The following is a 12,996-nucleotide window of genomic DNA, read 5'->3' on the forward strand; positions in this document are numbered from 1 at the left end:
TGATGAACCCACACTGATCATGTGAATAACTTTATTTCAAAGATGAACAGACTGTTGAGTGGTTTTATTAAAGCCTGTGGTTTTGGCCGTGGAGCAAGCTATAGATGCCACATAACCATGGGGAAGGTCTGCGCTTGCATTCATGAGTTATCATTCTTGGGCGTGCAGAAATAAGGGTGACAATAGGAAGCATGTGTATATGTGCATGCAGATGTTCAGATTCCAATCCTAATATGTAATATCTTCTTAGTCTGGTTTCAGAAGTCTTCTCTTCTGGTTACCACTTTGAGTAGTTGCTCTAGTAGACTCTGCCTTGGAGTCAGAATCCAGATAGGTGTATTCCATTTTTGTAATTTCCTATGGCAGTGTTTCTCAAACTGTGGGTCAGGACCCACTAGGTGGGTTGTGAGCCAATATCAGGTGGGTTTCCATTCATTTCTAATATATTAGATTTGATGCTACCATGGTATATGACTGCATTTGGGGAAATGTTATAGATCTGTAATTTTAACAGGCTAATATGTATATGCTTTTAAAAATGATAGTAAATACAACTTTCTCCCTCTAAGTGTGGATAGGATTGCATCCTAGAATTGTTATTCCTACAAGGGAGTTGGGAGTCTGCAGGAGAGGGGCTATAGCAGCACCATGATCCCCAGGATTGTGCTGCTGCCAAGGGACAAGGGGGATTTACACTTACCAGGAGGAGTTACAACCTCCAGGGATATGGGGGGTCCTGCAGATACCTCTGCAGAGCTCCCCAAGCCTCTGTTAAAGTAAAAACAAAAAACAAAAAAAACCCAGTTGAAAACCACTTCCTATTTTCCATTGAGGCATCTGCAGGGCTCCCTACACCCCCCCCCCCAGAGGCTGGCACTCCCTCAGGTAAATATAAAACCCTCCTCCCCCTAGCAGCAGCGCGATCCTGTGGATTATGTTGGTGCTTTCCCCCCTCTCCGCCCCTTAAAGGGGCAGGGACAAGTACTTCCCTGACTGGTGGGTCATGATTTGTCCTATGCTATTCTTAGTTATGAGTCTATGACAAAGTTAATTTGTAAGGTTAAATGATGTATAAGTTTACCCTATTGTGGAAGAGAAAAGGGACTTTACTTTATTGGGTAACTCAAACCTGATCTGCCTGGCGCCCAGAGAAGCAGCGGCACCAAAACGGTGACTGCTGTATCCTAAGCATGCCAGACTGCCACCAGCTGCTCCTCAGGGAAAGGGGACATTTGTTCCCTTTCCCTGGGTAAGGCCACAGGCCCCCCAATAGGACTACTCGTCTGTACTGGCTATTTTGTCAGTGCAGAGTTGAGAGGCCCTGTGTTGGGCCAGGAGGCCCGATGTGGGGTTATGAATCTGGTGGAGCAGAGCTCCCTCAGTCCAACGCCCCCATCCCAGAACGCCTCCCCCCCACCCTGACTAATATCTCCATTGCCCGTCTTTGCTCTGGGTGGCGTGTGGCAGGCTCCCAGCTGGCACTGGGCTCAGCACAAACTGGCACTGAGTGCTGCAGGCATTGCTGAGTTTGCAACACTCAGCATTGGCATAGGGCTGGCATGCAGAGCTCAGGATTGGGATCTTCAGCCCCTTAATTTTATTGTTAAATTCACGTAAGTACTTATCTTCTCACCATTTCCCTACATTTTTTAGTTTTGATTCTCTGGGGCCCTGTCATTTTTACAAGTAAAATGGTAGGTTCCTTGCAATTCTCAAAATATCACTGGGCTATTAATCTTAGGAGCTGCACCTACAACTACTTGCAAACAGAATGAGGTAGCAGTAAACAAGGAATTTCCTGCGAGAATTGAGAAGTAGAAAGAAGGTGTGAGAGTCAGTTGTTTTGTTTGGGGAGGGGCTCATGGTTTGCTGGCACCCACATGCCTGTTGACCTTTTCAAACAATTCTGAAACACTGTTTCCCAAACTGTGGGTTGGGATCCACCAGTGGATCACAAGCTGATTTTTGGTGGGTTGTGAAAAGTTTTTTAAACATTAAAAAAACACCAAAAAAACCCTTCATACAAGCTCTTACTCAGTGTGTAGGAGAAAATTGTTCGCTGGGATGTTACACTGTGGTATGAGGTGATCTTGATACCCACAAGTTAAAACATTTTCTGATTTTTGTCTCATAATTGGCTTGCTATAGATCAAGTGTGAACCCTGTTTCAGCTTTTTGTCTGACCTGGAAATCTCTTAACTGCACATCTCACTCTCCAGTTCAGCCTTCTGGGTACTATGGAATGACTGTAAAGGTTTGGGAGAACAATCCTTGTCCTCCATTTCTAGGGAGAGACACAAATGTCTAGACCAGTGATTTTCAACATTTTTCATCTCACACTCTAACAAGGTACTCAAATTGTCAAGGTACACCATCAGTTTTTTGACAATTGACAAGGTACACCATGCTGTTGGTGGGAGGCTCGCATCCCCCAGTGGCCCTAGTAATAAATGACCCTCCACCAAACTCCCATGGCACACCTGCAGACCATTCATGGCACACCAGTGTGCCACGGCACGGTGGTTGAAAATGGCTGGTCTAGACCAGGGGTGCCCAAACCCCGGCCCTGGGGCCACTTGCGGCCCTCAAGGACTCCCAGTGCAGCCCTCAGGGAACCCCCAGTCTCTAATGAGCCCACTGATTTGTTGGAGCCCACACTGGTCAGACGCAACTGCTCTTAGTGTGAGGGCGACTGTTTGACCTCTCGTGTGAGCTGTGGGATAAGGGCTCCCTCCATTGCTTGTTGTTGCACATCTGTAATGCACTAGCAGCAGCAAAGGAAAGGCCAGCCTTGCTTTATGCAGGGCCTTTTATAGGCCTTGAGCTATTGCAAGACCGTCATTTATTCATATAAGTTCATCGTTAATATATTCATTTATGTAAACTTATGTAAATTTATACAAATTTTAAATGTAAATTAATCCTTTTTTTTCTCCGGCCCCCGACGCTGTCAGAGAGATGATGTGGCCCTCCTGCCAAAAACTTTAGACACCCCTGGTCTAGACACACTAACTCTCTAGCAGGAGGTCTCTAGCAGCCTCTGGAGCACAGGACCCCAATTATTATTAATTTATAATAATGATTAATAAAAATTTTCTTTTCTTTCTATATCTCTTTTTTATCTAGTGGGTTGTGATAAAAGTGTCATTTTAAAAAGTGGGTCCCAGAGCTAAAAGCTTGAGAAGCGCTTTTCTAAAAGGTTCCTGAGGCAAGACTTATCCTTACAGAAGCCATGCTGAAGCAAAGCTTATTCTTCTATGTGTGTTAAGATTTTATCTTTGATGAGGCTTTCCACCATCTTACCCAGAATAGATTTTAGGCTGACCTGCCTGTGGTTTCCTGATCCCCTCTCCTTTATAAGATTTGTATGACATTAGCTGTTAACAGTCCTCTGACCCATTGGCCATTTTAACAAACAAGTTGCATATTTTAGTAAAAAGATCAGCAACTTCATTCTTTAGTTCCTTAAGTATTCTTGGGTAGATGCCATCTGGACTTGGTGATTTATTGATCTTTAATTTATCAATTAGATCCAATTCCTTAGTCTGTTTCGGGGTGAAACAGCCCCAGCCCGGCAGCCACTTGCAGTCCTCGGAGACTCCCAATCCGGCCCACGAGGATCTCCCAGTCTCCAATGAGCGTCTGGCCCTCCAGAGACTTGCTGGAGCCCGTGCTGGCTGCAACTTCTCTCAGTGTGAGGGCAACTGTTCAGCCTTCCATGTGAGCTGTGGGGTGAGGGCTCCCTCTACTGTTTCATGTCTGAAGCAGTAGCGGCAGCGAAGGAAAGGCTGGCCTTGCTTTGTGCAAGGCCTTTTATAGGCATTGAGCTATTGCAAGACCTCCATTCATTCATATAAGTTCTATCTCGAATACATTCATTTATGTAAATTTATGTAAATTGGAAATGTAAATTAATTCTTTTTTCTCGGCCCCCAACACAGTATCAGAGAGATGATGTGGCCCTCCTGTCAAAAAGTTTGGACACCCCTTGTCTATTTGACCCAATTCCTTAGTCAGGAGGGGCTGTTTGGGTAACAGTATCTGCCCAAGATCATCTGCTGTGAATAGAGATGCAAAGAACTCGTTTAATTTTTGTGCAACCTCCAATTCCCCTTTTATCTCTCCTTCCCTCCTCACTGCCTAGCAGGCAAACTGCTTCTCTGGCAGGTTTCTTGTTTCTAACATTGAAGAAGCTTTTATTATTCCCCTTAATGTTTCTGGCCATAGGCTTCTCAAAGTCTTTCTTTGCCTCCTATATCACCTTCTTACATTTTTTTTTTTTACCAGAGCTTCTGTTCCTTTTTATTTTCCTCATTAGGGCAAGACTTTCATTTATGGAAGGACGCTTCCTTGCCCTTTACAGCCTCTCTAACTGCTCATTCGCCAGCTTGGCACGTTCCTGGACTTAGCCCTTCCTCCATTGTCATATACACTTCAACTGGGCTTCTGTTTCTGTTGTTTCAAACAGCCTCCATGCACTTTGGAGAGACTGGTCTCTTTTTACTTTCCCTTTTCAACTTCTTCCTAACTAGACTCCACATTTGAGGAAAGTCAAGGGTTTTCATGTCATATTTGCTTGGCACTCTTCTCCCAATATGCATGATGAAACAAATTGCAGCGTAGTCTCTGTTCCTCAATGGCTCTATAAGATTTACATTCCTAACCAGGTCCTGAGTACCACACAATATTAAATCCAAAGTCCCCTGTCCTCTGGTGGGCTCCATGACTAGCTGTTCTAAGGCACAGTCACCTAGCATGTCAAGAAATTGGATCCTTCCTGACCAGAGCATGAATTGACCCAGTCAATATGAGGATAATTGAAGTCCCCCACAATAACGACCCTGTCTCTTGTCCCCCACAATAACAACCCTATCTCTCTTTGATGCCTCTTTGATTTGTTTCTTCATTTCAAGGTCCCCTTCAGGTTTTTATCCAGAGAATGATAGCATGTCCTCACTATTACATCGCTTATTGGCCCTGGTAATTTAGCCCACAGTGATTCTATGGTGGAGTCAAAACCACCTTCAGTTTCTACCGGATTCTATCCCTGCTTTGACATAGATGGCCATCCCACCTCTGACATGCTTCTCCTGTTTCTCCTACAGAAGTTATAACCTAGTATTGCAGTATCCCACTGGTTCTCAGCGCTCCACCAGGTTTATGTTATGCTCACTATATCAATGTTTTCCCTAGCCACCAAACATTCCACTTCTCCCATCTTTGCTTGGAGTCTTTGGGTATTTGCATAAAAGCTCAAAGAGGTAACCACACCATGAAGGGAAACATCTGGTGAACTGAGCGTTCTGTAAGTTCCTCTCACAGAATAATAGTTTTAAAAAGTCATTGAAAAATGGTGGTTTAGGATTCCCCTGCCTGTTTAAAATGCTTTGTAAAACCAGAGAAAGAAGGTATATAAATACTTTAAATAAATAAATATAATTACAGGTAAGCAACCTGTCCCTATTGAGTAGTGGATTATTGGCTGTCGGATAAATCCTCTCAGAATCACCTCCAACTCCCTCCTTAGGGACCTGTATTACAAGAAAATATTACAGTAGAAAATATAGACCTACATGTTTACAAGGTAATCTGCAAAATGTTGCATTCTGATTCCTGATAATTTTAACTTTTACCCTAATGAAGGTTATGTTCTGATCTATGTAGTTGTGAAGATATGTTTGAAAGTGTGTATATGATTCCTGGTGGTACAACAGTAAAACAAATGATTCAAACACATCATAGACACCAGCCTATAAGTTGATCTCACAGATAAGTTGAGCGCAGGTTTTGAGCCAAAAATCATGGAATTTTCTGTCAGAGGTTAAGTCAGGGGTTAAACTTAGGGGGGTGTCCGAGTCTGACTAATTTTGTCTAATTTTACCTGAGGCCAGATCCTGAAAAATAACCTAACAGTAATTGTTACCTAAGAACTGTACAGTCTCTAATTTATTAAAAACATAGTAAGTAATAAAAATAAAGTATATGTACATAGTATGTATATGTAGCATAGTAAAAACAGTAGTAAAAATTGCCTCTAATTTATTAAAAACTATGTTCTATCACAGGGGTGCTCAGTATGTCGATCGCGATCCACCGGTCGATCGCGAGGCAAAATGAGTCAGTCGCAGGCTTCTCTCCCGTCCACGCATCCCTGGGAGTGAGCCCCGTCCTGGGAGTGATGCTCCCTGGGAGTGATGCATCCCTGGGAGTGAGCTCCTGTCCACGCATCCCTGGGAGTGAGCCCCGTCCTGGGAGTGAGCTCCCTGGGAGTGACGCATCCCTGGGAGTGAGCTCCTGTCCACGCATCCCTGGGAGTGAGCCCCGTTGACTCTACTGGGGCTGACTCGTGAGTAGACCTGGAGAGGAGCCGCTGGCAGGCTTCTCTCCTGTCCACGCATCCCTGGGAGTGAGCCCCGTTGACTCTACTGGGGCTGACTTACCTTTCCCCTGTTTTTGCACTGGTATGTATGGAGATCTGCCCCCCCCCCAACTTCCATCTATTGGTTCTGTGTGCAAGGGGTTTTGCACTGGTCTTGCTGTGATGTCTATATAGAGATCTTCCCTCCCCTACACCTTTCCCCTGTTTTTGCACTGGTATGTATGGAGATCTGCCCCCCCCCCCAACTTCCATCTGTTGGTTCTGTGTGCAAGGGGTTTTGCACTGGTCTTGCTGTGATGTCTATATAGAGATCTTCCCCACACCTTTCCCCTGTTTTTGCACTGGTCTGTATAGAGATCTGCTCCCCCCCCCCACTTGTATTGGAATTGAGGAAGATCTGGTGAGGAGGTAGATGTGGTGTCAGCAGTGGCCCCTTTAAGGTTAAGGCCTGGGCATCCAGCAGAGTGTGCTGCACAGCTGCAGCCACTTGAAAGCAATAGGGCCCTCAGGGATATAAGAGCACCTGAGGCAGGAAGGGCTCCACTTATTTATATGAGTCAGCCTTTTCCTACATGAAGATCATTAAGTCCAAGTACCGTTCCACCATTACTGATGAACATTTGGAAGTGTGCTTGAGGCTGGCTGTCAGCAGCTACTGTCCCGACTATGCATCCTTGGCTGATTCACTTCAGTGCAAGTCATCAAAGTAAACTCAAGTAATTACAAAAAATGTTTATAGTTAATTATGTTGTGTTGTGCAATATTGGCTCATGCGGTTATGCAAGGTACACCAACATACATTGTACACATAAATGTTATATGTTATGATGGCGCGAACATTGTAAAAAAACTCTGGTAGATCTCCGGGCCTTGCTGGGTTTCAAAGTAGCTCTCGAGCCAAAAAAGTGTGAGCACCCCTGTTCTATCACATAGATCATAAAATACATTTTTGTTCATTAACTTTTAAAATTGTATTCCTCACAACCTTTTTATAAACACTATCAGAGTAAGGCCACAATCCCATCCACACTTTCCTGGGAGTAAGCACCATTGACTTTAATGGGACTTACTTCTGAGTAGACAAGTATAGGCTTGGACTCGCACTGTAAACAGCATATCACTAGAACCATTAATCAAATCCTCCTTTAAGGTGACTGGTGTGTGTTAAGTCAGAGGCTCTACATATAACATGCAATATAAAACACATAACTGGCAGTGTGCAAATCAGTTCACAGCAGAGACAAGCAACAAGGAGTGATTGAGCAAGTGCAACTGCACATAGTTGCACCTGATTTACTCAGAAGTAGATCCTCTGCAGGAGGACAGGCAGCAGCACCTCCTCCGGACCTTGTGTGTTCTCGGCAGCTACGCCTTGCTCCTGCCTGCGCCTGACCGGTCCCCATATTGTGCCAGGAGCCAGAGGAGCCCTGGAGGAGGCAGGGAGGTGGGGGGGCCAGTATGCTGGCCTGGCACTCCCCCAAGCCCTCTCAGAGCCCACCACACGTGCTCACTGCAGTCCTACCACCCACGGGGGCAGAGAGCGGAGCAGGGGTATCCTGGCGGTGGCGGCTGCTGCTGTAGAAACCACCAAATCAACGGATGGCAGAGAGCATGCAAGGAGCGTCCTGCACTGCCCTCTCCCAAGCACATGGCTGCAGCGGGCAGGGAGTGAGGTGCGCTGCCCCCACACTGAGGAGCACCTGGCAGGGAGTGGGCAGCACTGGACACTTCCCACACGCTCCCTGCCCTCCATCAGTCTGGCGGTGGCGGCAGCAGCCAGGACGGTCCCGCTGCTCTCCCTGCCTCTGCGGGCGGCAGGACTGCGGTAAGTGCATGTGACAGGCTCTAAGAGAGCGTGGAAGAGCACCGGGCCAGCAGACAGCCCCTCTGCTCTGCCTCCTCCAGGGCTCCTCCAGTTCCTGATGCAATGAGGGGAAGGGTCAGGCACAGGTGGGCAGGAGATGCAGCTGCCCATCCTTCTTCAGATGCCCTCCCTGACATGGGTAGGGTGCAGGTGGCCCCCTTCTGCCTGTCTGCATGACTGCGCAGATAAGGCAAAGGGATGATTCGCTCATGATTTGGGGGCACAAATTTCTCGCCTTGTATCTGAGTATCTATGGTACTTTTTGAGACTGCAGAGTAAATTAAGCAAATAAGAGATCATGCAGAGTGGCTTAATTTGCATAACTTGTATGAATCACAAAATTCAGGTTTTGTTGAAGAATTTGTGTTAACTCTAGAGCAGTATCATAATTTTTTGGACACAGACTGCACATAACCCCAAAGATAAGAAATCTGTTAACTCCATAGTAGTGGAGGAATTTATGAGACAAGATTCTGTTAAGAGTACTCAAAATCACCATAAAAATGATTACCTCATTTTTGCCATTGTCAAGGTCACGTAGTAAAGTTCAGAATGACTGTTTCATGTTGTTTTGCCCATGCAATAAAACTGCTGGTTTATTCTTTGTATGTAAAACAACAACTACCTTCTGGATGAACAGATGTGTGGTTTTTCCTCATCACGCTATGTTCCACTTCGTTTCAATGGCATGTATATCATGCCATTAAGTGACCTTTTCCTCTCACAGAATAGATCTTGTCCTAAATAGATCTTACTGTACCTTCCCTTCACCTAATGACTTTTGGTTTCAGCACTGTGATATGGCCATTGTTTGAGGTTTCTGCATTGTGAGTTTTTTCTCCTGGCACTCTAACCCAATTATACCATACAGTGTAAATGGTGTCTTGGAAAATACGTACAAAAATATACCTGCTCTGCCATTTGGCTTAAGGCAGACATCCCGTTTTCTTCTCTTTGGACTGTTACTGTGTTGGAAAACATCTGAGAACATGAGAAGTTGCAATATTGGAAGAATTCAGAGCCCATGACTGGCATCTCTCACTGTTTTCAGCCAGGCAACTCTCCATACCTAAGGGCAGTGGTGTCACTACGGTTTGTGTTACCCAGTGCAGGAGGCCAGTGCATCACCCCCATGATGGACTTCCTCCCGTGCAGTGTGCGGGGCAACGCTCCAGGCGGTGGGCGTGGTGATGCACCACTGTTCTACCACAGTGGTGTTTTTTTGCTACAACTTTTGATAGAATAGGGATATTTCAACACAGTTTGTTTCTTTGCATTCCGCATGATATTACACATTGAATGATATGTAACATGATGGTATTTGAAAATACCAAGATTTTAAAAGTTTTGGCTAGTAGTGGTGTCATCCCCCCCATGCATGTCACCCAGTGTGGCCCACACTCCCCTAGCGATGCCACTGCCTAAGGGTCCAGTCCTATACAGCCTTCCAGCATGAATGCAGTTGTGCCAACACGGTGTGTGCTGTATTCTGCAGTGGCAAGGCAGTCATGGAGGCCTTCTCAAGGCAAGGGAATATTTGTTTCCTTACTTTGGGGCTGCATTGTGGCTGCATCAGCGCTGGAAAATTGGATAGGATTGGGCCCTTAATGTTCTGGTGAACTCTGCCCCCTGGTGTGGAGGCTAGGAGCAGCTTGAGCAAACCTGCACTAACGTTAATGGGATTTTTGTGCTGGGTTTTCTACTATGTCTTTCTTGAAGAAGCAACAATAAGGTTTCTTGTAGGTTTGTGTCAATTTAGGTTTGTGTCGATGCAAGACTGTGTTCACCCTGTGATAGTAGTTGTTCACCAAGATTTATCCTACAAGTGAAACCTTAGTTATTTGGGCTTAAATGTATTTTATCTGAACTACATCAATTCAGTACTTTTTCACACATGTCAGAATTTGGTCCACAACTATATTCAGCCTAACTGTGGATCATGGTCAAATCTATAGTTTCCTTTGCTGCTGATCTTTTCTCCATTTTCATTTGTCGTACTTAGAGTTGTTTGTGATCTGGAGTGATTTCTACCTCTTGACAAAAATAATGTTCTTTTTGAGCAGCTTCTCAATTACATCTTCATCTTTATAGAATCCTACCAGCTTCAGTCCCCCACCTGCAATATGGAAACGATAATATTTACCTTATAGAGTTATTGTAAGGATAACTTCAAGATAAACAGAGGAAACTCTTTGTGCATTCAAAAAGTGCTATATAAATGTTTGTGATGATGTAGTATTTGTGAAGATTTTACATCTGTAAAGGAGGGGAAGATTCATTTGGTAATTATGTTCCAAGCAATAGGTGGCAGCATTGTAGGAGAAGATAGCAAAAGTGGTAATAACCCAAACCAAATTATTCCTATGGAGGCTCTTCAGTAATGGTTTAACCTACCAGCCCTCCCACCTTTGACTTTCCTATTGGTAAGAAGTGGTAAAACAAATCCAGTTGTTATCATACCTCACCCTGTCCTTTGTATCAGTAAATGTTCAGCCTTGATTCTTAGTATTATAGTGGACATAGGCAATCTGGTTGCCTACTGTATCCTCTCTCTCCTTCCTATGCATTCTGCAGGAATTTCCTGCCTCTGGTTCCATTTCCCTCTTAGCAGTCACCTTGCAAGCAGAGAGATGCATTTGCTTGATGATTTGCATAAAAGGCCCACGGAACTGGCCCTTAGTTGATTGAAATGTAGACTTTGTATAAGACCAAATATTTAGTAAATTATGCATTGTTAATTTGTTTACTAATTGAATTTTAACTGGCATTTTCCTTCAGGGATTCTACAAATGAAACTACTGCACATTCAGATGCTGGTAGTGAACTTGAAGAAACTGAACTGAAGGGGAAAAGAAAACGTGGTCGTCCTGGCAGACCTCCAGTATGCCACTTATTTTTTTCTTTGAATACCTGTTTTAAGACTGTTCTTCCATCTTATTGCCTTAATTGCAACATAAATCATTATTTATATAATAACCCATATGAAACTGTCAATACATAGTGTATGATTGGTATGCAAGCTATATTTGAAGCTATAGCATAAAGCAGACCCGTAAGAGGTGTTCATCTTTTGAGAGTATGTTGTAACTATTAATAACTTTGAATAATATTGTTCTAGGAATTGGAATAGGTTAGTTACTGTGCAGATGTAGAATATTTATGTAGTGAAGAATATTCTGGAAAACATTGAATTGGAAAATGTTCAAGAAATTTTTTCTGATCATACACCCTTTATTTAAATTTTTAAGAACAGGTTGGAAACCATTAACCTACTAAATGTAGCATATCCAGTGAGTTGCACATTAGAGAGAGATTTCCTAGGTATAAACAATGCATGGAGAGAGAGTGAGGTCACTCTATTTCTATTCCCAATTGCTACACGTTCAGCAAAAAGTGAATGTATGTGGGTAGAGCCTGTTCTCATCTATGATGCACAGATGCTGGAGGGAGGAGGGTCAGCATAGACATAGAGGAATATTCATCCCCCTTCACTTATTGATTGAATATGTGGATGGAATATAAGAAGAAAGCCCTGGTTATCTGGGGGGGGGGAATCATTGCAACTTTGAAACTGCCCAATATGACTGGTATTGTATCAATTCATTGTGTACCAATTAAATGTTTAAATTTTAGGAGAAAATGCATTTTTAGAAATGGAATTTTTCTAAACTGTAAAGCAGTGAGAAGTTTTCTACGCTCACATCATTCTATGTTCACATCACCATAAAAATTCATCAAAAAGACTTCTGCTTGCTAAAACATATTAAGAAGTTGTTTTAAGTGTATTTCAATGTATTTGTTTTAATAAACCTACTGTAGAAGGCATGGTTTTTAATTACACAGAGATGTTCATAGATTGGTCTTTGTTAAAGAGGTACTAAAGAGATTAAATCAATTATAAAGATAGTCCTTAAATCTCATGATCCCCCCTGCCTGCTTTCTACTTTATTAGTAGTCTGTTACATTGTATTTCTATTTTCCATGTATTCCCACCCCAGCCCTTTTTCTTAATGGAAGGCTTTGCAGAGTTCTGGCAAGCTTGACAAGCCCTTTAATTGCATCATTAGAATGAGAGAGAAAGTAATTGGATTCTAATATCCTGTTGCCGCAGGTGTATCCACTTGTGGTCACATGCAACCCAGTAGATTCTTTTCAGTAACTAAGGGCACAATCCTAAGGCGCCCATAGGCTGACGCGAGTCCCTTGTGCTGGCCCAGGAGGATCGCAAACATGCCTTAAGGCACGTTTGCGCCTCCTCGGGAGGAAGCTGGGCTGGCATTCAGAGGAGTGCCAGCCTGCGGAGGCTGACACAAGCCTCTGTGCCAGTTTCCTTGCTGAGGTTTGCATCAGCGCTGTTGGGCCGACGCAAGGCTCTGGGATGGGTGGGAGGTGTTCCTGGGTGGGGGGAGGGTGGACAGTGGGCGGGTGGGGAGTGGGGGACAGGGCTGGGATCTGGCAGCTGGGATCTGGGATATGCCTGATCCTAACCCTCATTCCCAGGGAGATCCGAGCGGCTTGAAGCCTCTCCACTCTCCTCAGACGTGAACCACCTCAGGGGGTGGCACAAGTCCGAGGAGACCCACTGAGGCAAGGGCACCTTACCCAAGGATCAGGGGAAAAGTTTCCCCTTGCCTCTGACTGAGCCGTCTTGGACCCCATCCTGTGCTGGATATAGCTCAAGCCTCTTGGCTTGCCTGTTCCAGCGCAGGGTAGGATTGCACCCTAACTCTTTTATATACTTCTTCTCTGCAAC

General features: G+C 44.4%; 1 protein-coding gene across 5 annotated transcripts in view; it reads left to right on the forward strand.

The window, feature by feature from the left end:
• The window catches only part of STAG1 (STAG1 cohesin complex component), a 168,568-nt gene that overhangs the window by 68,086 nt on the left and 87,486 nt on the right, over positions 1-12,996 (forward strand). For all 5 annotated transcript variants that reach the window (XM_066622397.1, XM_066622401.1, XM_066622399.1 and 2 more), the window contains exon 3: positions 11,022-11,124. In XM_066622397.1, coding sequence (XP_066478494.1) covers positions 11,022-11,124 — 103 coding nt within the window. The remainder of the gene's footprint in view (positions 1-11,021; positions 11,125-12,996) is intronic.

The sequence above is a fragment of the Tiliqua scincoides genome, chromosome 3 (genome assembly GCF_035046505.1).
Source record: "Tiliqua scincoides isolate rTilSci1 chromosome 3, rTilSci1.hap2, whole genome shotgun sequence".
Lineage (NCBI taxonomy): Eukaryota > Metazoa > Chordata > Lepidosauria > Squamata > Scincidae > Tiliqua > Tiliqua scincoides.